This window comes from Takifugu rubripes, chromosome 21, assembly GCF_901000725.2.
Source record: "Takifugu rubripes chromosome 21, fTakRub1.2, whole genome shotgun sequence".
In the NCBI taxonomy this organism is placed as follows: domain Eukaryota; kingdom Metazoa; phylum Chordata; class Actinopteri; order Tetraodontiformes; family Tetraodontidae; genus Takifugu; species Takifugu rubripes.
Window position 1 is genome coordinate 16,549,265 of NC_042305.1, and position 27,736 is coordinate 16,577,000.

Consider the following 27,736-nt stretch of genomic DNA (forward strand, 5'->3'; position numbering starts at 1 on the left):
ATGGACGATAATATAATTTTAACCTTCTCTACTATCAACAGAAAAAGACAAATGACCATATACAAACAGCAAACAATTTAAAAAAAAGTTAAATGTTTGATTTAATTTAAACAAAAGCTTTGAAGTGAACACGCAAACAATTCAGAAAATTAGAACGTGAGTGATCAAAACTGCGTGAAAAAGTGAACATAAAAAGCATTTACCTCATCTGCACATCCGAATATGCACAAAATTAACGGTTAATTAAGTTATACGTGCTATTTGTACACACGTCCTCCACAGCGAATCTCTACAGAGGAGATATCAAACCCCACCATTATCAAAAACCACCATTTGTTCAAAGCGTTTGATCTAAGACGAGAGGTAGAGCTATAAAAACACAGTTTTCCTGCTACAGGAAGATGCCTTATAAAACGAGCAGGTTCTGTGTGTGTCAGAGAATGGCAGCATCGATCAGTGTTACGTGGGTTGAGTTGCATAGGAGTTACTTCATGACGGGAAACGGAAGAAACACCAGACGTGTGAGGAAAGGAAGAGTGTTGGAATTGGATTCTCGTCTTCCAACCACGTTTCCCGATTTTGTGTAGCACTATTCTCTATAAATCTCTTAAAAGAATAAAAAAGGTATATATAAAAAAAACAAAAAAACCAAAGAAGCGCTCCTTGCTGGTGGATTCTCCCGGCTCCGGTCTGGTTTCTACAGAGACGTCTCGGATCCTCGGCTCTTCCAGTAGAAGGAGTTATCATCATCGGGGTCCATGTCTATTCTAATCTGAGGCACAGACTTCAACGGACTGATCTCAGGGCTGCAAACACAGACAACCTTTGTTACTTCAAGCTTTCGGTTCACGTCTCATCGCACGTGTTGATAACAGGCTGTAGTTTTCAGTTGAATCACCCTTAATTTTAACAGTTTCTTACCTTTGAAACTTAGAAACTATTTAATTGCATTTTGTAGAATGACGGCTTTGCTCAATTTTGTGCAATTAGCATATAGCTTAGCATAAAGACAGGATACATCAGATAATTGCAATAGCACAATGCTAACCACTTAGATAAAGTCTGACTGAACACAATCATTGGCCTTTATTTTTTCTTAATTTTATTAAAGCGTCGAGTTCTGTTGTCATACGCTCGAGGTGACGCGTGCTAAAGACACTGGTTCTCTAAAAGCACATCAGTGAGGTAAAACTTAATGAGGTCTTCTAAATTAGGAGAACACCAATTATTGGTTCTTCAAGGCAAATCATAAATTGAAAGTGGACTGAAATGCACCGTTCTGGTCCTGCACCGCCGAGCTCCAACCCTCGATCGTGCTTCGGTGGGTCCTGAGGTCAACTGAGCTCAAAGCAATTTGGCTCCAGTCTTAGTGAGAACAGGATTAGCTTTAGAGAGGGTGGGGCGGCGTCATGCCATCACCACCAGACCCGTGTGAGAGCCGCAGAACACCCAGGTCTCAAAGTGCTCAAAGAATACTCGGAGCGAGCTTTATATAAACTAAAGGGCGAGTTGTTCCGCCCACACGATGAGTAGATTTAAGATGTGACCAAAGCCGACCCGCGGGTCTGATCAGCGCCTGAGGAGCCGCTCCAGGGATAAACCTCCGGGACTGCGTCACAGCCGTGTCGTGATAGCCGCTGTTTTTCACACATTGTCTCCAACACTAATCCCCCTCCGTCAGAGCTGTCCCATCATCACGGTCCAGATGGAGAGATTCAGGAAAAAATGGGACCGTGTGTGTGTGTGTGTGTGTGTGTGTGTGTGTGTGTGTGTGTGTGTGTGTGTGTGTGTGTAGGGGGGTTGTGGTATGATGCACAAACAAAATCTCATCTGCAGCGCAATAATCACAATAATTGTAACTATTTCTTGGCTTGTTTAGTCTGAATTTCTTCCATCAACTCCAGATTAGACAAATCAAACATTTCGTGCGGACTCCTGTCACACTGGTCGCTTTGTTAGTTCAAGATTAACTCTTAATCTCTGTGTCGCTAAATATAAAAGATAACACTAAACATGGGCAGCGGTAGTTCGGTCTGTTGGGAGCTGGGCTGGGAAGCGGAGGGTTCTCGGTTCGAGCCCCAGGGCAGCCAGAACACCTTCAGAGCACTGTTGAGGTACCTTTGAGCAAGATACCGAACCCACAAATGCTCATATGAGGCCCTGCCATGAACCGCCTTGGCCCATTGTGTACCCTCGCTGTGACCCCCCAAAGGGATAAAGTGGTTAAGAAGATGAGACTAAATATAAAATCCTCAGTATGTTATAAGTTTGAACTGAGGACATGATTTGTGTCATGTAGGCCGATTCATTAAGGAAACTAAGTAGAGCAACTGGCAGCAAGCTGGGGGGGGGGGGGTTGAAAATAGATAGTCCAAATCAATGGAGTTATACCTGAAAATATGCTGCCAATAAAGGAAATGCAGTTATGGGGACAGTGCGTCAGTTAGCCTCTCTAACCTTTAAAGTTCAGAGGAATATTATACTGTATGTTAGCTGTTAGCGCGCACGCTGGCATTTGGCGACCTTCAACAATGAATCTTACAAAAAACTTATGAAAGCATTTCATGCCAGTTACCTCTTTACCGTTTAGTTTAGCCGACTCTGTGGCTGGCACACAGGTACGTCCCACACCCTCACATCTCACCTGGACAAGTAGTTAGCCTGGTAGTAGCGCAGCTGCTCAGCACGATGTGTGTCCAAGGAATGATGGGGACTTCTCTCCTGCAGGAAAATAAGACTTCTGGTTCAAATGCAGCCGGTTTTAGATGATTTATTCAGTATTAAGCTGAGGTAGCTAATCAGAGGATGCCTTATCTATTAAAACGTCAATCTGGAGTTAAGCTTTTACAAGAAACATGGTGACATTCTGCACAGCACAGTTCAGAACGGTCTTATGAAAGAGCAAGAAAGTTAGGCCACACTAGAAGACGACGAGACCAACACGCATTCATTTCTTCATCCAAGCATGCGAGAATGCAAGAGGAGAAAATGTTAACCTGTGCATTTTTCAAGAGTTGAGAAACAAAGGGGGAGCAGACGGCCAAGGAAATCATGCAGAGAGTGTTCGGCAGAGAGGAAACACAACATCCAGACACACGCAGAGCAGGAGAGCCGGGACAGGCTCGGAGGGTGTCGTTTCCTCCAGAGCTGCAGGTAGGTTTGAGCTACTCACTGTCAGAGGCCTTATCACCTAAGAAGGGCTCCTGCTCCATCATGTCCATGGGGATTTTAATGCTGGGAACATTCTCATTGTAATGATTGTCAGACTGTTGGAGAGAGCAGACACACATCCTCAGACCGAACTTCCCGCTGTCGCGTTAGCATCTGCATTCACGCGCTCATCAGTCAGCTAGGATAACGGTCGGGTGGCAACCGCTGCGTGGGCTGGATAAACAATGTGACATCACAGCAGCGTGACAGCGAGGCCCACCAATAAATCCGTGAAGAAGAAGGGACACCTGGGAGGTCTGACTCCTGCTGAAAACATTAGTACAATGGGAATAGTGAGGAAGGGACGTCTCCCGCTTACATATGGGACGGAAGTAGGAATTTCAGTTGTTTTTTCCCGGGAGGGTCAAGTGCTTCATGCTGCTGCACACAGAACTGAAGGTTCCAGCAGGCCTGGCGGGGAGGGGGGGGGGGGGGGGGGGGGGGGGGGGGGGGGGGGGGGGGGGGGGGGGGGGGGGGGGGGGGCGGTAAACTGGTGAGAGCAGGGAGCAAACGTAAACTGGAAACGCTTACGTCTTCTGCGTCGCTGCCTAGGCTGCTCCTCTTCTTCTCGTCCTCCTTCTTTTTCTTGTCCTTCTCTGGAATGACGTCATCCAGGAAGCTGAGGTCATGCTGGGAGAACATGTAGTCCATGGCTTTTCTGACCGCCACCAGAGCCAGGATCTGAAAAAGCAACAGGACAACCACCTCCGTATCACATCGGCAAAAAGGTGCCACAATTAACAGCTGACGTGTCTTCAAGCAAACTACTGAGAAGCTTTGTCCTTCAAAATGTCTTCTTTCTTCACACACGTGTCTCACCATGACAGGGAATATGATGGCAGCCACGGTGGACTTGAGGATCCACAGCAGAGCCAAGCAGAGGATCTGGATGAAGGTGAAGAGGTGGACCTTCCTGAGGGGAACGTGTCGCAGGTAAATCAGGTCCGGCTGATGTTTCGCAGGCATCAGAAGCAGCTTCAGACGATCCATGAACTGCAGAAAATGACAGAAATATATAAAACAACGGATGTATGGCTGCATACAGGATACTGAACACCCAAGGACTCAATTTATGGTTTCATTTGAGACGAAAACCACGTGAAATAACCTAAAATAATGCCATTTACCTGCACTCCATTGAGAGAGGCCACTCCCATGTATAGAAAGACTCCATATAGAACAGGCATTGGAATGAACTACAGAAGAGATACATTTATTGGCTTCCGAATCAAACAGACACACGGCTTAGCATATTGTCTAAAATGTGGACTTAAATGTTTCAGTGATGCGATTAAGGATAAAGTTTTAGTACATTAAATAGTTGATATATTGTAAAATGTATTGAACTGTTGCAAAAATGTGATAAAATACCTTTAAAATGGGGGACATTAACACGGAAAGTCCAGTCAGGATGAAGACAAACACACCAGTGACCCTCTGCTCTCTGGAAAAACAAGTGGGGGGGGGGGCGTCTGTTTTATTAAAAATGGTACTGAGTTTGAGGATGATTAGACGTGGTTCAGCTCCGTCAACATCGTTGTCTGTAAGAGGTCCCAGTTCGCGTTAACGGTGCAGGACGAGCCTCCAATTTGTTGGTTCAGCTTACAGCTGACACACCAAGCACCTCTGTGGGGCGTCGAGGAACAGACGAGAAAACCAAAGACCAGAAATACAAAAAAGTCTGTCCTGAAGACAACACGCCAGAGAAAAATCAGACTGAATCTCTTTTTTTGTTTTACAAATATGAAGCCTGAACGCTGAAACTGGCAAGAATCTGCGACGGCAGCGGAACAAGCCCGCGGCTGTGGTCTCACCTCACGCCCAAGAACTTGGGCTGCTCCCCGGGAGCCGACGTTTCCGTTTCCATCTTCAGACTGTCGATGTGTGCGATGGAGATGACGGTGGCGGCCACGTACCAGGGCAGGCCCATGAAGGAGCAGACCACCATGAGAACTGCCACCAAGAACAGGTCCAGGTGGTAACCTGCTCCTTTCTGCCACGGACAGACAAACCACGCCAAAGATTCCCAGTTATTGGAATTACCTCATTGTAATTATGTAGAAAGAATCAAAGAGCCTGTGAAACACGAAAGGAAGCTCGACAGTGTGGAACCAAAGTGCACGTGAGCAGGTGACACAGGCTGAAACCGTTCTATGGCTCAAATGTACCAAACTCCAGGGTTGCCGTGCGTCTGGTTGACGATATAAAGCTGTAAACGCCAAACGTCCTGGATGTTTTGCATCGCTCAGTGATTTCCACCGTGTACAAAATATCCCTCCGCCATACAGGCGTGCCGCGGTCGCGCCGCTCTGTCACGAGTGGCGAGACTGTTGACTTGTGTCTTTTTTTTTTCCTCCAACAACTTTATCAGGGCGGCAGTAGCTCAGCCTGTGGGGGACTGCTGAGAAATGGGGGGGTTGTTGGTTCAAGCCCCAGAGATGACACAAGGCACAGAACCCCCAAATGCTCACATGGTGCCCTGTAATGAGCTGCACCCTCCCCGTAGAGTACCTTAAAAAGAAAGAGAAAAAAGCCTGACCTTCAGCTTGTGCTCCTTCCTGTTGACGATCACAGCTGTGATCTGCTGATCCATGAATATCAGGATGGTGACCAGCAGGGCAGGAACAGCCGAGATCAGGTAAACCCACCAGGGGTTTCCGCCGAAGGGGGGCACAAACCAGCCCCTCTTAGGACTTGTTGGCTGTGATGAAGGGAAACGGAAGCCTCAGTGTGTCAGTCAGCGGCACGCTGATGCATTTACACACGGAAATAATTAAGATAAAGATGTTTAGAAATGTAATCCATCTGTTCTGCTGCTTCTCTCAGCAGAAGTGAAGATGGAGGTTAAGCCTGGCTCACAAATGTGGCCGAAGCAGCCGGGTTAACGCGCTGCACACATCAGCCGACGGCTCGGATATTCTAAGAAAAGCGTCGTTACTGAAAACAGCAGCCGGTGGCACGCAGCCCAAAGGCAGGGGGCGATTAACCGTGTTTATATACAGCACCAGTCGTGTGTGCGCTGACAGCGCAGTTGTTGCATCTTCCTCTAATTTTAAACCCACTTTTTGGCAGGAAGCACAATTTAAAATAATCATGAAAGAACGACTTCGGAAAAAGTACATAAACGTTGATATGTAATAGAAATACAAGAAAGTCAGACTCAAACTGTCATTTTCTGACGCCGTGTTGGTAAAATTATGAGTGCAGCATTTTTTAAAAGTGCCCTTTTTAAGAACAACCCACCTTGAATTCACTTGGCACGATGAGTTTCGGAGTTTCCACTCCCACCAGAACATCGACTCCACAGAAGATGAGTATGGCCAGGATGATGGCAAAGTCGCTGATGAGCTTCCTGACCTGGGTGAAGGCGAAGGGACATGTAGCTCTTAGTCAGGGTTCAACCAAACAGGGGGCCGGCTGGGGCAGGTTAGCTCACGGTTGTGGGGAAGAACGGGCTGGTCTTGAACTTCTTCAGACACATGGAGCAGGTGTAGGTGCCAAAGAACAGGATGAAGGACATGAGGGTGATGTCTGGGACGAACTCGCAGGCCTTCCCCACCAGCTCGCCTTTGTACCTCAGGCACTCCGTCTTGGTGAGGGACGACCATGTGGCGTTCCCTGGCTGCAGAGGCAACCGAGAGACTGGTCATCACCTCCCGCTTTAAATCATGTGTACACATCGAATCAGAAACCAACTTTGGAAAGCTTTGATTATTCCCTGCTAAAGCACGAACGAGTATTTTACTCGGGGCCCATATTTACCGGAGCAAACGCAAGATTAAAGGTTCGAACAGCCAAAAGAACAAAGATGAAACTTCAGATGGAGGACAAAAAGAAGGAACTAAAACATCCTAGTCTGTCCTCTCTTACCAGCCCAGTGTTGTTCCAGATCCAGACAGAGGTTCCCTCCAAAGGGTCTCCGAAGATTTCCGTACTGTTTTCTGCAAAAGCAAAGTTTGACTTTAGCAAACACAATCCGACTCCCCAAACCATCGGGACTGTCTAGAGCCATAATAATCATGATAATAGGCCCATACAGCTGCAGTGCTGTGTATACAAAGAATGTTTGCTAAAAGTAAATGTCACTAAGTTTTTATTTGTTTTGTCTATTCACATAAAATTAGCGGCCCCAGCATTGCCTCGTAAAATATCCTGAATATGCACTTCCAGGAGCCGAAACTCAAACGTGTTTAATAACAATCAATCATGACGCCCTTTTTAAGGGGGTTATAAAGCATTTCTCAGAATCACATAAAAGTGTGGCAGCTTTACGCCCCAGGTGAAAACACACCTACAACCGTCGGAGCCATGCAGAGGCATTCGTACTGCGTGACGTGATCCATCTTGTAATCAGAATCGATGGGGTAGTGGTGAGCCAGCTTCAGCATCTTCTTGAAGGCGTCATAGATGAAGATGAAGCTTATGAGACAGGAGAAGCCCTCCTCGGTGAAGCGGGTGAAGTACTGCACCAAGAAGCTGGCATCGGTGGCCACCAGGACCAGGCAGAAGAACGCCGACCACAGGCCGATCCACAGACGGAACTCCAAATAATCAAACTCATTGTCCCTGCACGCAGAAGCAAAGCAAGTACACAGAATCAACACGAACGGTCGCTTGAGAATCATCGTCTTACATTCTGTAGAGCACTGACAACACGAAGGACGCACTTGCTAAAGTTGAATAACAACCGTTCAAAGACCAGAACCGGACCGGTGCTGCTGAGGATGGTGAGAGGCTGGCCAGCCAGCAGGCAGAAGACTCCGCCGGTGATCGCCGTGCCCAGGAAACTCTCCAGTACGCCCTGCACGCAAGAGTGGAGACACTTGTCGGATGGATCAGAACCCCGGATGGGAAACGCCGCAGGGAGCAGGGCTCAATCCCGACCTGCATGTTTTCGGTAGCATCCCCCAACAGGCCGCCGAAAGTGATGGCGTTTGTCACGGTGCCCAGGTAAATAAACAAGATGGCTGACAAGGCCTGAATGTGGAACGCGTCGGTGAAGTCACTGATGAAGAAAGGCGCTTTTCTTTTGATGTCTAGTAACAGACCCCCACAAAACCTGAAGGCAGAGACACAGAGGACATTTTATTAAGCAAAATACAGCATGCTCACGAGACATAAATCATGTAATCTGCTTTTTTCCTTTGGGAGAATATGACACGTCCACCCAGGCGTGTTTAATGCTGCCAGGGCTTCATACCTTCCCGTCTTCTGTAGCTCCTCCCCTACTTCATGCCCCCCTCCTCCGTGACCTCCATCATGAGGCATATCTCCATTCATCTGCGAGTCCCCTCCCGCGTACATGTTTTTCCTGAGGCACACACAGATCTTCAGTTTTCGTTAGTATTTCCTTCTTAATTTGAGGGATCTGTCAGGGTTGCAGTTGCGTTACTATTTGACAGCTCAGCACGTTTGTCGTGGCCGCTGCTCATTTTGATGAGCGATCTGCTACAGTTCTTTCATAATTCAACATTGTACAGACACATCAGGGTTTTCTCAGCTGCTGCTCTGCTTCAATATAAATATACAGTGGAAAGCGGCACCTTCAGAACACATGCAGATCTGTGCTCCTGACTGCATTTCATGTCAGTTTGCTAATTTCCCTGGTGGACACCCCCTAAAGGGATCAATAAAGTACTCTTGAATATTAAAGCAGTTACCAAGCTAACTAATTAGCTGCCAGCATTAAGGTAAACTTGCAGATGTTTACTGGTGTCCTTTCCTCCAATTGTCTGTCTTCATCTTTAACTTGATGGGTTTAATAAATGACCCACAGAATAATATAGTATACAGCCCGAGGTCCTTGAAGAACCTGTGAACATTTGTGGTTTCAGATAACGGCAGATAAGCGAATATCTGGGCAGATAGCGCCCCTGAGCTACCGTTTGGATTTCTTTAATCCCTTTTTAGAGAGCAAGATGGATTCTGTTTAAAACCAAGTGGTCCAGTGGGTAACGCTATGCTTCTCTTGACCTTTTGTCAGAGGAGGGAAGAGATTTAGGGGGCTCTATCCTGATGGTCGGGTCCCACTCTCCAGGAGGAAGCACGATCACCTCATCCAGGAACTCGTCGATACCAGCCAGGAGGTCCTGCCTATCCTTCGCCTTATAGGCAATGTCGTGGAAGACCTGAGGGGAGACAGAGAGCGACAAGGCACTGAAGTGTGAGGGAGACCTGTCAAAGCATGGTGTGTGTCACCGGGCAGTGACCTGTGAGTTCTGCTGCACAGATGCTGCACAATCACAGGTAGGAAGACACAGGATGGCAGATCCTTATTGGTCAGTTTAAACAAACAAAAATCTAGGCCGTTTTTCTTAAAAGTGGAATTTGTCTAACAAAAGCAATAAATTCTGATGTATTTGAAGGGTAGCGTGTGCCGACCTCGTCTGACATCAGCGTGGCGATGGCTCTGCCGATCTCATGGTACGACTTGGCCTTGCCTTTGGGCCCAAGCAAGATGAATAAAAATCTGTAAACAGAGCAGAATCCCACCAACGATGAATGGAAAATGGACACTGGATGGTTCAGCACACAAAAAGGGCCTAAAGCAAACACCAGACAAAATTATTCATTCAGGGTCTCGTTTTTTAAGTTAAGCTTTTACTTTCAAATTTCAGTGTTTATATTACATCCTTCCATCACTGATTAAGGTCAGAATATTATAGCTTTAAACATTACAATGTGTGTGTTTTCTGCCATGTTTCCCCCACCTTGTGGGAACTGGGACTTCTGTTAAGGCTCCCAGCATCACGGCCTTCTGCAGGCGCACAAAGGCCACGAATGGCGTGTCCAGGAAGTCCACCTCCCCCACCAGCACGTTCGACGCCTCCGCGTCTCTCGGCAACTTCTTCATGAACTTGTTCCTTAGCTTTGGGAACCCACCCGAGAGGAGACGTTAAATGTTAGGTTCACACCAGCAAGGCTCCCAGTAGTGATCAAACAAATCATTTCAAAAGGCGACAATGCTATTCAAGTTAAATACCAAACCAGGAGGCTCCCGTCTACACGGAGGACTGCTGTATTTCTTTTTTGTCATGGAGGTGTCAAGATGGAGGTGAGGCCCCTGCTGGGCTCCCCATGGTCCACTTTTAACACTCAAATAAGCCGTCGATCTGAGTCACGTGACCATTTTTAATATGTAGCTTTTACAATAACTGGTTATAAGTAAAACATGACTATTACCTGAACTCAGGTTACATATTAACATCAAAATCAGCAAATAGCCACAGTTCAGTGGACCCATAGCACCTGTTTTTAGCCTGAATCACTTGCTATAATGGATGCATCCAACACACGTAAATAAATGACAGAGGGGAGGTTTAACCTACGCAACCACACACCTTTAACAGCATCCAAGCAGTGTTGGCCCACGTCACGCTACACATAAAGTGACCACATTGAGAAAATCCTGCCCCGCCTGCTTCTATTCTGAATCACACTAATTCTCCCTTTCCGGGAAAGTGTCTTCGCTGACCATTGACCCAAGGCAGTCAGATTGTTCTGCATACCGTCAAAGATCAGCGGACAGTAAAAAATACATAAAGAGCCTAGTTTTACAGCCTTGGTAGCAGCAGGTTCAGAGCAGCTGCAGCTAGCTGGATGATAGCCACGGCTGCAGCAAAGCAGTGTAAAGATATTACCCCGACTCCAAACCAGCTTACACTGATATCTGCAACTCCAAAATACATAAAACCTCAACAAGGTTGCCAGTTTTTTCTTCTTTTTTTGGAAGAATATTTGAGGTATTTTGCATTAGGTTTTCAAATTTACCTCTAACTAAAGTGTTTTATGGTTTTACAGGCAGCAAACATGAAACTCATCCACTGCTTGTGCACTTCATGTGGAAAACCCCACAGGAAGAGCATTTCAAGGTCATTGCTTGTCAGGCCTACCTGCTCTTTCTCTGGCTTGTCTGAAATATCATTCAGGCTGCTGGTCAGATTCCGGTGAGTTGTTGTCGGGCTGTCTGTTGAAACGCAAAAGCCTCCGTCAGAACTGCCTCACCTTGAAGCAGGATCCATAAGAAATTAAGGGAAGTTGGAAATAAGCAGCACAAACCCAAGAAAAGGCAGCTGGCCCCTGTGTATCATGCAGCATCAGAAAGACTAAAGAAGCAACTCTAAACACGCAAACTGTCGAGTCTTAACCTCTATACAAACCTTACCTTACTCACCATAACGGAAATATTATGATGTTTTTCCAAGTTACACTACAGAATACAGACTTTAATAAAGCCAAAGGCTTGATTTTGACTCCAGTATTAAGAATATCTGATCATCTCTGCTCATGTGGCCTCTTTATTAAGTGCTTGACTCATGTGAAGCAGGTAGTCGGATGCTTTGCTGACTTTACATTTGTTCCTTCAGCTCCCATGTCAAAGCTTTGACAGCTGAGTGTGGCTCTTCTTCCGTCCCGGAGCCGTCAGACATTTAAGACAGGTGCAGATCTCTACTATACAGCTAAGCATTCTGGGTAATAACAGGTCAGTATGATGCAGCCAGTATAAATATAAACTGTGATATTGCGGCAGTTAAGCAATATCAGCCATTCAAATATCTCAGCCAAACAGAAAACTACAAACTATACAACAGGAGTGATAAATTAGATGTATGGTGGTAATTATAGCATCTAAACTACATTTTATAGGATTAAAACTACGGTTACACTGCAGCAGTTTCTCAGTTCTGACCATTCTCGCTCATAAGTGGCCTGTGAATCGCTGCAAATAAAGTCAAATTGGAACTAAAGGCAAGGTCAAAAACAAAAATATAGATGTCCATTTTAAGCAGAACTGAGCAGGAGTCTGCAGTGTAAACGTAGACTGGGTGAACTTACTCAGCCAGTCCATGCTCGCGCTCGTTTGAGACTGCAAGTCCTCCATCGAAATGTGACCCGACAGGCAAGTCACAGAGTTCTCAAGAGGACTGCGAGCTTTTAGAAACAGCAGCGGGTTATCAAACCCGATCCAGGGAGGCAGCAAAGGGAGAAAGAGAGATGGCAGAAGAGTTGAGGACCGAGCCCACTCAGACAGAGAGACGTTTGTTAGGAGGACAAAAGAAATGATCCGTCGTTTCCACGGACAAACTTAGAGCTGAGGGCGATCACATCAGAGTGACATGAGTAGCATGGGTCCCTGGTGAGTGAATTATGTTAGAAATAATCCTTTCATGACACCACAAGACTGATTTTTGGAGTTACATTTTAAACTGGGCTGTTGTTGTGCTGGGATGCGGCTAAAAAGCCAAGATGTTGGATTAATCTCATTGAGATTATTGAAAGCAAGAAATGATTAAGTTGAATGAGGGGCAGATCAGCAGCACTCTGCGGGCTTTCACGTGATGTTACCATTTGACTACAGCGACAAAGGAGATCATTGACACGGAGAGCTGCCCTTTAAACCCAGTCATAAACCAGTTTCATTATTAATAGATAATAAATAACTACACTTTCCAGAGGCCCATGTCCTCTGACACATGAATTACATTGTCAACACGTGAAAGTACACATAAAGTACACTTGTTAAAGTCAATTAGAGGTCAGCGTGGAGCGGCGCCGCCGCTGTGCTGAAGAACGGCCTGAGGGGAGTATTCCTTTTGGGAATTTGCATTTGAAATGTGCAGAGAAAATTAAATTAATTTGGGTGGGTGGGTGGGTGGGGTTCCTTGAGGTTTTGTGCTTTCGACCGCTTCAAACCGACAGCAGAGCAGCACAGTGGCGGCCCGCCTCCACCCAGGACGCCAAAAAATAGACAAGGGATGAATGAAGTGAGAATCATGAACACATTAGCAGCCGCAGAAAGCACCTCCAGGAGCCAGATTCCGTCACGTTTTACGACTATCTGTGGCCGTGGGCTTTTCTTACCCGTGTCATAAATTCAAAGTGAGCTCCATTAATCAGCGTAAACATTTATGACTGAGATTAATGTGATAATTAGCCAGAGTTGGACTGATAGTCCACAAACTGATAGTCTCCCATTAATGAAGCATGTCAAGAATTCAAACAATGTCAAATTCAGAAATTTAGTATTCTTGTAAAGGAGGTCCGTATCTCCATAATTACACATTTATTACAGCAGCGTAGTGTAGTAAGAGTACACACACACTGCATAGGGAGAGTTTTTTATTTATGTATTAAATGTTTGGTTCAATCCAGTCCTGGCTGTTCTTAGAAGTGCAAAAACACTTTGTTAATCATCAGTTGCATCTTCTGCATCTGGAAGTTAGTTGTGGTTAGAATGCTGGTGTCATTTCAGGGGATGAATCGGAAAAAGATCCATCAACTAGAACATTTAGGTTAGAGAGTAAAGAGTTAAAGAGGTTGCAAATGTGGTAGAAATAAAAAAATGGGCATTTCTAAGGATGGCTGGGAATAATTTAGATCTTAGGTGCCACATCAGGGGTTCACAGTGAGGACGGTACCAATGGGTCCTTTATTGTGCTCATTGTTCTCACTACACATCTAAAAAAAAAAGAATAGACTGAATTCATTTGGCATTTTTCCCCCACATTACTGACAAAAGAAGACTGCACCAAACTGGCATCAGTATTACCGTTCTCCTGGTTGGAAAACAGCCTACTTGCACTGGAGACCGTCTTGCCGATGTCAGCCAGGGAGCGTAGGTTGGACTTCTTGGTCTGGTGACGGTGTTTTCGCAGCAGAGTGTACATCACCTTGTCCCTCAGCTCAGCCTTCAGCTGACCGATCTCGATCTGGTTGTCGGTGATTAGCTCTGGGGGATGCGCACACAGGGGGGAGGCCGTCAGTAAAAGGCATGCATCTTTTATTCTCCAATTTTCCCTTAATATGACCCTCGACATTAGTCAGGGGATGTTGCCATCAAGAGTTGGGCAGCCAAGTAACAATAAACGGTTCTTTGTTAATGTTTACATCAGCTTTAATTTTTAAAAAAAAGGACAAATGTTGTTGCTGCAACTTTTTTCATGACTTTCCATTTAGTAGAACAAACAACTTGTTTAAATTGGCTTTTAAACTGAAACAGTCCGCTAACATTCTTGGATTGGGCTCGGCTGTCTCAAGTTCCGACCGCCACCACTGAAGGTCGCCGTCCCAGGCATCAGTAACAACTTCTTCCATACATTTATGGGCCTCTGTATGTCCGAGGCTTCCAGACTGTAACGCTCCTCTCTGAAATTGTCCGAGGCTTTAGGAAACGGCTCCATCAAAAGGCCCCCTCTTTTTTCATCATTTTCTTTTAAAAGAAAGCGGGTCAGACACACGAATCCTGGCTGATACGAGCCTCGGGGTGGTTCTCCTCTTGTTTAGGGGCAGTGCTGTTCATGGCCCATCAGTCAAGTCGGTTGGCCTCAAAGCAAGAGGCCCAGCTCTGCTCGGCCCGGACGCTCAATGGAGCACAGTCAATTACTTCACATTAATCATCCAAAGTTGTAACTTCTCCTGCTTCCTCATACAGGCGGAAATGAAGAGGGTTGCTTGTTATCAAATTAGGAACTTTTTGTTTGAACATCCACAAAACTACTATTTGATTCCTCACGAACAAGAACAACGTGGACTGGACGCTGCTGCGGCTCTTTGATATCAATGCAAAGGAGGGACTCTAACATGCCATCCAATAATCCATAAGCCTGCGCGCAACAATATAGGCCGGAAGTCACAAAGCAACTCCATCCATTAAGGTCTTGACAAGACTCGATGATTGAGAAAAGTCTGACACGAAAAGTTGGTAAGCCCGAGCTTCCACCACGAGGTGACCTTCAACCCGGAAATATCAAAAACTATAAAATCAAACCCTCCCCCCCCCCCCCTTTCCCCCAGGGATTGAGGTGGATTTCAGATGAGTGATATTTGACATGTTACCTAGGATGACCTGCAGGCAACTCACCAACAACCTGTGGCAGAGTGGAGGCTTCCATGTCCAGCATGATGGTGCCCTTTTCTATGCATTTCCTCAGCTCAAACAGGCTGTGTAAGGACAGCGTGGCCACGTGGGGTTTGCTCCAGCGCTCGCCGCCTTTCTCCACCTTCTCCTCGAACTTGATCCACCTTAAGGCACCAAAAACCCAAGTAAGTGAGGTTCACCTTAAATGATTAATGCAAGTTTTACATGCAGATGTAGCAAATGCAACACAAAATGCAGATAACCTTATTAATTAGCTCATCTTAATCCACTATTCTGATGCTGTATTAGTGTTCCTCATCTTCTTTCAGAGACAGGGAGGCCTGAGGAACTGGTTTCTACATCAGGAGTTTATCTGGCCTGACTGAGTTAAGACACCAGAACTGGTCTTGCGCTCTATCGTGCACTACTGATTTATTTCAATGTTCAGCAATGTTCGGTGCTTTACTTCCACTTCAACCCCAAAAACCAAATCTAACCCGCCAACAAACGTCTAAATTCGCCGGACAGCCAGTGAACCAAATGTAACATCTCTGTGGTACAACTGGTCAAAGTTTAAGAGAGCAACTAACTCATTTGCAGCCTCAAGCAGCAGCCCTGAGATCTAGTTTTCACCCCAATGAGAGTGCTTCACTCATCCAAGGTTAATGATGTATAAACAATCATCCCATCTCCAGCCCACAAATGGGCCACACAAAAGAATCCTCTGAAACCCTGTTTGCTCACTCGGGCTGTCCCAACTGCACGCAACCATCACCTGGCTATACACCCACACCCACTAGGTGCCTCTGAGACGTTTAGCATTTAAGCTTGAAATGTAACCACTTTTAAGAAGACTTTAAATAAGGAACTAAGCTATTCAGCATTTGACAGTGTCTAAGGTCTTACCTGGCCGTCTCCTTCCACTCCATCTCGTGCCCATCAACAGACAGAAGCTCATCCAACTCGGTAAAGAGCTGCGGGGGCGTTGGGCCATCATCTTCCTCCCCGAGGATGAAGCGGATCCTCTCGGCTGCTGGCGAGACTGTGAGGAGAGGAAAAATGCTGCGGTTCATAGACTGGCAGTGCTGCCCGTTGGGCTGGGATTTGGGTGCTGGCTTCTCTGCTGGACCCTTCAGGCTGCCCTCAGGAGCTGGAGGCGGTGGGATTTTAACCATCATCTCCCCAGCTCCCCTCTCCCCCTCTCTCCTCTCCTCTGTGTCTTCCTCCATTTCCTCCTGGTTATTGTTATTGGACATCTTCAGAACCTCTACGTGGCCTCCTTCACTGCCTGAATCAGTTAAACCTGGAGTTGCTCCTCAGAACAGCCGCCCAGCAACACAGGCTCACCAAACCCAAAAGCCAAAGTTAGATGCTCATTGAGGGACCTGGTGGAAGTGACAGTGACTCTCTACTGCCCGATTCAGTACTTTGCAAAGCAGGTAGGAGGGGGGCCGAAGGGGTTTAGGGGTCCCCTTGGTGACAGTATCCCCACAGCTAGCCCCTTCTCCCTCTCTGCCCCCTCTGTTCTAACCAGCCTTCACCATTGGCCCTCCAGCTTTGGCAAGTTGCCCCGGAGTGCCTCATTAACAATTAGGAAATGTTCGAAAACTGGCCTATTCTGGCTTTCCTTTCACTCTCATTTGAATATTTGGAGAGGAACCCAAACAGAATATCAACAGCAACAGTGATGCTTTTTCAAACATGGTGTTCAAATAGGTGGAACCAATGCGTGAGCTTTAAACGGATGCAAAAACTGTCCTTTCCCTGTGTCATGACAACACTGTCATGGATGTGTGCCCAGATTACTATTATGGATTTGAGCCACGACACTGCAGAACTCAAATTCGATCCAAATTTTAGTTTTCAAAAGTGCCTCAAAGGCCTTTTTTTGTACAGCAGATATGGAGGACTTGGGCCGATGACACCAGGGAGAGGACAGGAGTAATCAATAATCCTGGATTGGGTTGTACCAGTTGGTTAATCCATTACTTTCAATCCATCCACAGTAATCCATGACTAAATTTGAATGTAAAGTCTGCCCATAGTGCTGTCCGTTAACTGTATTAGCTACAGGAACACTAAAATACAGCCATTTGGCACATATTAAAGGAACATACTGTTACATGTGGTATGTCTTGGGGTTTTTTTACTATTCAGTTGATTCAATTCTCTGCAGGTGTGCACGTGTGATGCTGCTACATCAATTTTAAAGGTAGGCATTTACATCACACATCCTGTTGTGTTTATTTATTCATTCTTATTACTGAAAGGCCATGGCTGAGGCATGATAATGACTGAAGCTGACACGATGCTATTACGATGACTAGGCTGGGGACAAACTGTCTGCTGGAGTATGCACACACACATGCACACACCTGCACTAAAGCTGCAACTAGCTTAAGTCACCACAACCTGTTTAATAACACCTTGGGTGGAATATTCACGTGTTATTTTCACATATAGCTGACACTTATGTACACAGTGATTTACACTGATTACAGTAAACAGTAAAAACAACCTTTAATACCAGTATAGGCAAAACTGCCAACAATAGCATGCAGTGGAAGGATGTTGCTTTAGGAACGTCAAATGCTTCATACTCCACTGCTAGATTCTTTACATTTTTCCGTTCTTTACTTTCAACCTTGAAGAAAATCCTTCCTGATTATTTGCTGATTACATAATGATCAGGAATAGAGGTTTTGCAGATATAGCATAGATAAGAAACGAAGCTAATTTAACCCCACATGATGTTTAATTTATAGGAAGAAAACTGTGCTACAAGAATCAAGCCCAAACAGGTAACAAATGCCCAATGCAATAATGTCCTGCTTGAGTTGTTGCTAAGAGAGAGGAGAAAGGTGGGAGGGTGGATGAGAAGAGCTCAGGGGTGAGGCTCAGTTCAGCCTGAAAGCACAGAGGGGTGAGAGTGAGCACGAAAAGGAGGGATAGAAATGAAAACCCCATCGTTCAAATGCAATTTCAAAGCTCTGTGTGCTCAAGCCAAGAGCCGTAGGCACACAAAGGAGACTTTGTCCCAACAGTGGAGGCTGATGGGATAGTGGATGGAGGAAGAATGCTCGCTACCCTGCAGAAAGCTCAGTGTGGCTGCCACTAAATAGTCTGTCAAGTCCCACTTTTGACACGCATCTCTCGCAAATAACGTCACCTTCTGCCCCAGTGATGAGCAACGACATGAGATGTAGTTAAATGGTTTGGTTTTTGGAACTGTACATGCAAATATAACATAGCGCTGCATTGGCGTGACGCTGGGCCCGCTGAGAGGTGCAACATTCAGTATGCAGGACAGATAGTCCACAAGCAGCAGAACAGCAAATGGGTTGAATGCTGAGTAACAAGCAGAGGCCGCTGCACTGAGAACACAGCATTCACACCTCCAGACCACCAAACTCCAGTATTTGGAACGATGTCTGTGGTAGCATATACGGTCCAACGTGGCCTGACCGTGCAAATATTACAGATAAGCACATAGATCTTCTCTGTGGCTTTAATAATCCTGTGTTTCCACCCAAAGGTTCAAAAAAGTAGCACTGTTTCAAATCAAACTCCAGGCACCAATGTTGCATTTGCAGGACAAAGCTGAATCAAAGGCTTCCAGAAATACAGTTTCCCCATGCTAACAAGAACAAAATACATCACAAAACATTCCTGGATGCCTGCAAATGGGGTTACGGAAAGGTTGTAGATGTGGAGGGGCATTATGGATCTAAGAGTCAATCAATGAAGATTAACTCACAAATCCACATCTGCGAAGAGGAAGTCAAACACAGAGCTGCCTTTGAAATGTAGTTTATCCAATCAATACTCAAAAGACCTTTTCAGCTGATGTTATTTTCTTCCCCCAGTCGTGGAGACAAATATCTCCGGCCGACCATGCGGCCTCAAAAATGCAGCTGCAGCAACCCCAGTTTCTAGGTTGATCCCCTTATTGCAGTTACAAGTAAACATCGAATGAAGTGCATAAAAAATGAGCCCGTCATATGGCCCAGCAGTGGACACACACGTAACCACAAGGATGTCGGTGTCCCTGCAGCGACCATCTGACTAAACAAGCTGATCTCAGTCCCCCCAGCAGCCGGGGGCCTTCCCCCGAGGGCCGCCATGTTTGGCAGTGAGAGCAGCGCGGTCATCACGCGTTTACGCACGCCCGTCACTGGTCGCCTGGCTGACAACTCTGCAGATTACAGACTTTGTTTGTCTCTATAATGTATCGAACAATCACCCAGCGGCAGCACTTTTCAGGTCTCCGGGGAGACGGTGAGGCGACAGTTTGGCACAGTAGCTGCAGAAGAACAAATATTGATACTCTCAGAATCCACTACTTCGTTACGTGCTGCTGGCACTTTGGCCCCTCCCACCGCTTTGTTGCGGGCAACATCCCGTACGGTCGCCTTTGGCGGTACAGTGCTGCATACGATGATGTTTCACCATGAACATCGACAGGATTCATCAAAACATCAACAGCTGGAGGTTTTTTTTTCATCCGTCAACCAGCAGCACAACAGTGTTGACTATTAACAAAACGTCAACGCCCGCATCCTCCTGTCCATAAAGTGACATTTTTCCATGAATGGAGCATTAGCACTGTTGCTGTAAACACCTCAAAATGTGCCCCCGTTCACATCAGTGGTCACCTTTAACACCAAACTGTCTGGTATTACGCAAGCAGTTGGACGTCTCGGACCAAAAGAGCGTTTTCACACCTGTGGAGCAAAAATTCAACTGTGGTGACAAAACTCCAGTTAGACTATTCTATAAAAGCCACTTGTTAAATCTCCAAGACGTTGGACTTTGAATCATGTGGTATTTATTGCTTAATTGAGTGAATGAACACTTTGATTTTTGTGTAAATTTTAATGAATGAAGGATCCCCATCAAAGGGGGATAACCACAGCACGAAATACAATTAAAAAAAACACTCCTCAACGACGCTGTCCAGTCAGTGATCCAGTCAGTGATCCAGTCAGTGATCCAGTCAGTGATCCATCTCCTCTCCAAATACAGGCTGCCTTTTTACTATCGTCTAATCTTTAGTAATCAGAAGAAGCTGCTGGACCAAAGTGTAACTGTGAAACCGTTTACTCACAACAGGTTTGGAACATTCACCTGACCCGAAACACGGTACACACGGCCCGACGGACACGGTGCATCGTTACAATCAAGTGCGGCGGCATCGCCGCCACGTGAGCAGGGGCCTGACGGACAGACACTTTGGCGGCGAAAGCCTGAAAAAGTGTCCACAAACCCAGAAATGTCTGCTGCAGGGACACGAGTCAAGGTCAGAAGGACACCTCCAGCAACAAGGAGTCGATTAAAAACGGAGGTTCAGTAATATAGATCCAACCAGTGAATCTGTGCCGATCCCCTGAGTCTCGGGAGCTGCAGCATCACTGTATAAAATGGTGATTATTTGGCAAGGGGGGGGGGGCCTGCATCATGGAGGTCTGTGGCCGTGGCTACAACCAGATGGGTTGGTTATAATCTACTCTTTGATAGGATTTATGTCCTGAGAAATCCCTCACATCGAGGGGTGCGCACACATTGTAAAATGCCATTCTGGTGTGTTTGGGTCCTCTTGTCACGTCATGTAAAATCAGGCATGTGTAAAATTGCAGCATTCGCTGGAGATGCGAGTCTCATTAGCGGACGCCCAGACTTCAGATTAGTCACGTAGATAAGAGTAGCATCAAAAGTTAAATATAAAGTTATACATTATAGAATTTAAAAGAGTGCCTTGATTGACTTAGTTACCGGTAACCGTAAATCCCAGCTCAGTCAGCCAGCGAGCCCTTTCCCTTCTCCCCGTTTTCCCTCTTAAGTCACCCTCGAAGTGGCTGGAGCTTTTTGTTCGAACATCCTCGTAGCGTAGCAGCTGCACCCGCGGGCGCATCGCACTCCAGTCAACCAAGAACCGTCAGCCCTGACACATATAGATGCTAACGCACCGGCACGCACACAAAGGCGGACACACTTATGTCGGCAACCAAGGACAAAGACCCGGGGAGCACTTAAGACACTGTAGTCAAGAGGCCCACATCAGCGCAGTCCACAGTCATCTGAGGAACCATTACTTCCAGTGCCGTGTCCTGTCACTCAGCAGGTTATTTCCAGCCGCTAACTGGACTCAGCAATTTCTGTCAGGTCCCGAAGAGCAAGAGCAGCTTTTTTTTCTGGACACAAATGCAGCACTTGAGGAAAGACGGACGTGGGCGCTAACCAGCTTTGACGTGAAGTCCGTCGCAACTTACTGAGAGGCTTCAGAATGCTGTTGCTCGGGTCGTCGTTGTTTTCCGTGTCCGACTTGTCAGAGGTGTTTTCTGCCAACTTCTCCTTTTTGTCCTTGTGGCTGGTTCTCCGACGGTGGCGCCTCCGACGCCGGTAGCTCTTGGGCACGTGCACGCCGATGTAAAAGGTGTGGTGACCTGCAAGAAAGCAAAACAGCAGATGAACCCATTGACGCGGGGAAACTGGCCGGACCAGCACAGAGAACCACTTCAGTCTCAGGCAGGTGTGCAGGAAAACCAACACACATATGGGAGGAAAGAGGAATCCACTGTCCCGTAATCGTACTGGGATCAATGAAACTGATCGGAAAACGCATAACCCAGCTCCAGTAATTTCAGTTTGTGCGGCTTTTGTATAACTTTAATACATTTAAATCACGTTTTTAATCCAAATTTCTCCCAAAATGCCCCAGCATGTCTGCCGTAAATCAAGCAATTTAGCAGCAAGCTTGTTTAAAACCTGCAACCTTCAGCTTTTAAACTTCTTTCTAGAAGCGACAGAAAGTGTTGGAGAGTGAACTGAGTGTAAACATCAGTCTGCCTTGAAACAAATGGCTCTATGTGATCGGTGTCAGAAAACCCAAAAAATTGCCTTTGGAAGCACAGCTGAGCCAAGCACAACACATGACCCCAACAGGAAGTGGCCGAGCCCCCCCTGAACACAGCGAACAACGGTGTCTCTCTCGAGGCACAACAGCCCCATTATCCGCTCTCATCACAATGCTTCATTTTTTAAGGATTCATTTAAATTCTCTGAGAATAAAATGAGCAAAGACAAAAACATCTAAAATAAAGTGAGGCTGGCACGCCGAGGGCTGCCTAACTCTACGCTCATCCCTCCCAAACAAAAGGCAGTGAAGGTGACGTAGCAGGGGTGATTGTGGAGAACATCAAATGGAGCCAGATCACCACCCCCCCCCCACACACACACACACACAGCTGATCGACCCGCACCCGCCCGTGTTTACAGGACAACGCGAAGGCAGAAATCCATCCAGCAATGCTTGACAGTGAAATGCACGCTTCAGTTTTGCTCAATAACTCCAGAGTCACGGGAGCTGTGGTTGAATCCCAGTCAACGAGAGAACCGTTCCGTTACGTTCAGCTTTGGCGACGGAAATTAGCACAGCTTTCAGTTTTTGGTGAAAAGAAAGTCCAAAATTACATCTGTGAAGGGGAAACTCTTAGTTAAGATCCTCTGACTGCTGATTTTGCTTTGCAGCTCTATTAAACCTCATTACAGCATCATATTTAAGCATTAAAGACCTGATTCAGAGCCAGACGGTGGGACAGTGGCAGCTAAACAATCAAGGCAGAAAGATCTCAAGACCATTAGGATTTCAGAGGAGAGGGAATAGAGAGATGGATGACAGAGGGGAAGGAGTAGAAAAACAGCCAAGTCAAGTAGCAGCAAAGGAAGATTTGCACGCTGCCAGAGGACCATTGTGTCACCACTTCCTTTTCTGTTTTTTTCTTTTTTGTGGGGAAGGAGAACTTCTTTTAGAGCTGCCCGCAAGCGCTGAATGAAACGAAATCCCCCGGCTATGTTGGGAGATTTGTTCAGCGCGCTGGATTTCTGAGGAGAGGCAACGCCATGGCCAGTTGCCCCAGTAACCAGACTCGCCCAGGCCGGCGGGGATGATGGCCGGATGCCACATAGCAGCAACGGCAGCAGCATTCTAATACAAAACGGCTTTAAAATATATTGTCCCAGATAATAAGGAGACTATCCTCTCGGGTCCACTTACTCAGTATGAGAGGCAATATCTCGAACTTATATCCAAGGAATGCAAACATTCATTTTGACATGAGGGTGCGCCAGCTGCTGCAGTGCCGTTTAAATTCTGTTTACTCCTCCATGAGTCCAGATAGCATATAGAAACATTTGGTGAGACACTGCGGTCGTCAGCGTCAGATAGAGATAATTGGGCCAGTGGGATCAGGCTGATCTTCCACATTTTTATCTGTGAGAACGGATCTTTCTTCTCCTTTTTTCCTCATCAAGTCGGTTCTCAGCAGGGAAGTTGAGCCGGGCCTGTGGCGAGCCGCAGCTGAGATGCCGCTTAGGCGCAGGAAGTCGGAGGAACCGAAGAAAGGTTCAAGCCGGGGTGACACCTGACTAAATGTTGACCTCATGGGGGACCCGGCCGCAGGAACTCCTCTGTTGTCATCGTGTTCACGTGTCGAGTTGCTTAAAAAATCGTGCCAGAGGGTTTGAACAGGCAACGCTCTTCAATTTCAACAGGAGAATCCAGGAATAAGTATTGTAGAATTTATTTAAAACAACCTTGTGGTGCATTGTAATCGGAAGTACTTCTCGAGGTCGTGAAGAATGAATTGGAATCACCATTCAGGACCCGAACAACTCACGGTTCTTAAATATTAACTGAGTTCTCTGTAAGAACAGCAAACAAATGCTAATCAGAAAGGATTAGTCTGGGGAAATATCTAAAAGCCGCACAAAGGCACCTTTTAATTCTCATTACATTTGGCAAATAAGATGATGATGACATTTCAAAGCGTCCAGATAAAATACACTTGTTGATATTATTATAGTTATGGCTACACTGAGCCGAGTGTTTACAGATTAACCGCAGGTGCTCGCTAAACACGAGGCCGGTTCCTTCCCTTTCTGTTCAGTGACCTGAAGGTCTTTGTGTGGGATTACTGGTGAGGTAAACACTGGCTCACATTCTCCGTGTTTGACATCTTTCCTGTGCCAACTGGCTAACCAGGTGAGCAGCAGAGTGTACGCGCAGGAAGTGTGTGAAATTTGGCCCCCACTAAAGAGATCAATCTTATCCTTCCTGTTTAACTCAATGAGTGTCCTCACATTGACGCAGGCTGGTCAGACGATCACAAGAACACGGCATTACGATATTTTTGAATCACAGACAGATATTAAAACTGAACTCACCCTCTACTTCTTCCTCGTCACACAGGTGCTTCAGCAGGGACGCCCCTCGGTCCAGCACCGCCTCATCCTCCATCCTGTAGTAGTAAAAGAGGAAGAAAGACTGCTCACACTTCTCCTCCAGCGACAGCGTGGAGCCATAGCGCCTGGGCTCGTTCACCTGCAGCAGGTTGGGACTGGGGCTCAGCCTGGTGCTGCTGGTAGCGCTCATCTCCGCCCATTAAACATTGGTTGAAAGACCAGTGTGAATGCGCATCGTCCCCGAGAGGCAGTGCCGTCAATATGCACCAAGTAATGGATTTAATCTCTTGGAGGAGGGTGAGGGAGAGGACAGGAAGTCTGTGCTAATTCAGTCACAGCCACCATGATGCTGCTTGTCTGAAGATTTGTTTGGTTTTTTTAAAGTTCAGATCCGGATGTGCCGCAGCTGGACCAGGGTGTCGCAACTTATTGTAAGAAGATAAATAAGAAATTAACAAGGAAAACAAATGTTAAAAGTTTTAGGCTAATCAGACACGCCCACACACACTACAAAGCCTCTCCATCTGGACGGTAAAGCCTGCCGGCCACCACCGCCCCCATTCACCCTCCACCTAGGAAACAAGTGGGCCATCACATGTCTGTCTACTCATCCGCCCTTACAGGATTACGCTGGCTTTACTTAAGTGACAAGAGACCCACACAAGCCCATAACAGGAGCCTCCAACATGGCTAATTATGCCGTTCCCCAACAAGACACGACGTGAAATAGGATTGGAAAATGTTTCATTTAAGACAACTCAGGCATGTGCAACTATTTGACTGCATACAAGATACAAATTATTCAAACTGATATTTCACCCATTGATTAGTAAGAATCTAAACCTCAACTAAGCTAATTCTCTTATATAAAGACGTTTCAGATTAAAAAATAATATATGTGTGTGTGTGTGTGTGCAGATTTGGCTTTGAGCCTCATGCTTGAACAAGTGAAGCAATAGTAATAATGCTAATATAATAATAGGTGTAATTCAGGCTTTTAGTGGGGGGAAGGTAATGTACAGGCTTAGAGGTCAAAGGTCACCTACAGAACCACACTGGACCAGCTGGTCTGGATTCAGCAGCAATGGCTCAACGGTTTGGCAGAGTCTCCGTCTGACAGACCCGCGTGTAAATAGTATCTGTAACAATGGACGCGTCCTTATGTTGCTATTTTAAAACAGTCAAGCTCAGATAAAAACAAGGGGGATTTTCAAATGTACTGAATTTGAAGAAATTATGCCGTCTCTCGTTAAAGTCTGGAAGTCTTGTCTTCTTTAGAAAGTTTAATTTACTGAATAAATGCCCACTGCAAACTTGCAGAGGCCGTTTGCCTCCTAAATTCGCTTCACACAGGATGATGGATGACTCAAAAAACCACAACAACACACAGTAAAACTCCCCCTTTATCTCTGGACTTCAACCAGCGTTTCCCACTTCCTCCATTGCCACCTATGGAACGATTCTGGACATGACAGGCTGAACTGCCCTCAGCCTGTACCAGCAGCCCCGCATGTGTGACAAAGTCCACATTCAGGGTGTCAGGGCAGGTCTCTAACAGAGAAATCTGCTGTTTAACTGTGTTTTCTTCAATAATCATTTCCTACATTTCCCATAATGCAATCTGCTCTTTCCTCAGCAGGACAAAAGGGTCCTTCCAAAAGATGAAAGGCGAAGCGGTAATATGGTGAAACATTTAATGATCTTATCAGCTGATTACATCCATAAATGATATTATTTTATTTATTCAAAGAATGCAGTTGTGCAGCTGATTCATGGTCAGGATGAAACGATCCAGCACAAAATAACCAACACGTTCAACATGTTTTAGATATTCTTTCCTTGGATTTTATTAGGTTCTGTGACATAAACTAACATAATGAGATGACACCTGAACATTGACCAGGAACAAGGGGACATTTTATGGCTGCAACAAGTGCAGCGAGCAAAACTTCACAACGGAAACGTCAGCACAGCTCACACATCACCGGCATCCGCTGTTTTTAATTCTCATTTTCACTGTTTAGGCCTCAAACAATCCTATAAAACTGCTTGAGCTTCAAAACAACCCTGCGCTCCTGACGTTTATCATGTAGCCGACTGTATCTTCACGACCTGCTTGGCTGTGCAGCGTGAACCTGAGCTCCAATAAGTGCTGTTAGCCTGCACAATGGAAACTCGAAATGCCTTGAAGGCACCCGCGGCGCGCTACAAAGTATCTGTTGACATCTCACCATCAAGTCGGCAACCTCAAATCCGTCACGCAATAAAGGGAAAATGTGTGGAATAAGTGAACCCTGGAGCGTTTTGCTGAGTGATGGAGCAGCTCATGCTGCACGATGCAGAGAGGGGAAACAGTTGCCTGATGGTTATTACCAGTTTGTAACACGTGTGTAGGGGGAGGTGGGAGTCAGATGGAGCAAAAAGAGTGAGAAAAAAACAATTGTAAGTGTCAGTCAGTCAGGGATCCATCCTCTAAATTAATTAAAGTGCTTTTTTTGTGGACGTGGCAGTTGAGAAAAGTGAGCTCACTTGTGCGTGTACTTGAATCAATAATTCCAAGGCAGCGCTTTGGTGTGTGAAGCATGTTTGAGGCATGTTTTTCCTGCCAGCACAAATAATTATTACATGGCTGTTAGGGCACTACTGCTTAAAGTTTAACACGCACCAAGTTTCAATGACCTTTGAGGTGTGTGTGAGGGGAGGGCGGCTTCCCTACCTGTTCACTATCGAGAGAGAAACAAGTGTATTTCAGTAAATATTGGGCATGTCGGGGAAGCTGTTTGCTGGAGCATGAGGAGGAGCAGGCGTGTGAAGGACTTACTTCTTGCTGCTGCTCATCTCTTCAGGTTGCGTGCGGTAAAGCTCCTTAATGAATGTGCCGAGAAGAGCGGATCACCAGCGAGGCTGCTGATGTTTGACCTGCCAATGGAACACATGAACGAGGTCATTTCTCTGCTCTCTGGGAATAGAAAACCCCATCCCAAACAGGGTGTCATAGCGTGCCACCTGTATTGTTATTTACATTTAACTGCGGGGGGGTTTAAACCATGTTTAAAACATGTTTTTCTGTCATACATTTTAGAACAAATGCAGACTTCCTACATGTGACACAATGTAAAAGACAACTTTACGCGCCAGACCTCAGAATTGATATAAAACTCCACCGAGGCGTCAATATCGGTGGTGATTTATTCTCAAGAAGCCCCTGCACGCACGCACGCACGCACGCAAGGAAGGAAGGAAGGGGCGAAGAAGAGTTCCAGGCGTCACCAAAGTTTCCACAGAGAGCTTACCGCTGTGCTGGGGCTGGCTCTTGTCCCTGGCTCCTGCTGCCTCCTCTGCGGTGGCATGAAGGTAAAGACCTGTGCTGATCCCGTCAGTTTCTATGCGGCGTGTGTTCAAGCGCGCTGCCTCCTCTGGCTGCTGGAC

At 46.2% G+C, this 27,736-nt stretch overlaps 1 protein-coding gene across 4 annotated transcripts; it reads right to left on the reverse strand.

Moving 5' to 3' along the window:
* Positions 1–27,736, reverse strand: slc4a4a (solute carrier family 4 member 4a). 4 transcript variants are annotated; one of them, XM_029829974.1, is made up of 27 exons: positions 27,601–27,736; positions 27,129–27,226; positions 24,290–24,363; positions 21,337–21,510; positions 15,974–16,109; positions 15,071–15,231; positions 13,787–13,939; positions 11,103–11,176; positions 9,921–10,078; positions 9,592–9,679; positions 9,184–9,338; positions 8,411–8,521; positions 8,095–8,269; positions 7,878–8,011; positions 7,502–7,776; positions 7,081–7,151; positions 6,647–6,832; positions 6,454–6,567; positions 5,750–5,911; positions 5,025–5,203; positions 4,582–4,654; positions 4,338–4,406; positions 4,030–4,203; positions 3,742–3,891; positions 3,173–3,266; positions 2,645–2,721; positions 1–806 (listed from the first exon to the last, which is right to left on the reverse strand). In XM_029829974.1, the coding sequence occupies exons 2-26, from the start codon at positions 27,143–27,145 to the stop codon at positions 2,681–2,683; spliced, it is 3,198 nt and encodes a 1,065-aa protein (XP_029685834.1). In that variant the 5' UTR covers positions 27,146–27,226; positions 27,601–27,736; the 3' UTR covers positions 1–806; positions 2,645–2,680. The 4 variants fall into 4 exon arrangements, with proteins under 4 accessions (XP_029685834.1, XP_003975119.2, XP_029685833.1 ...); XM_003975070.3 differs by having other exon boundaries at positions 13,760–13,939; XM_029829973.1 differs by lacking the exon at positions 3,173–3,266.

Coding starts and splice junctions, on each gene's coding strand:
- slc4a4a (XM_029829972.1), bottom strand. Junction 5,912..6,453: donor TCGTGCCAAGTGAATTCAAG/GTGGGTTGTTCT, acceptor CCTTCATCACAG/CCAACAAGTCCTAAGAGGGG. Junction 5,204..5,749: donor GGAAGGAGCACAAGCTGAAG/GTCAGGCTTTTT, acceptor TGTCCGTGGCAG/AAAGGAGCAGGTTACCACCT.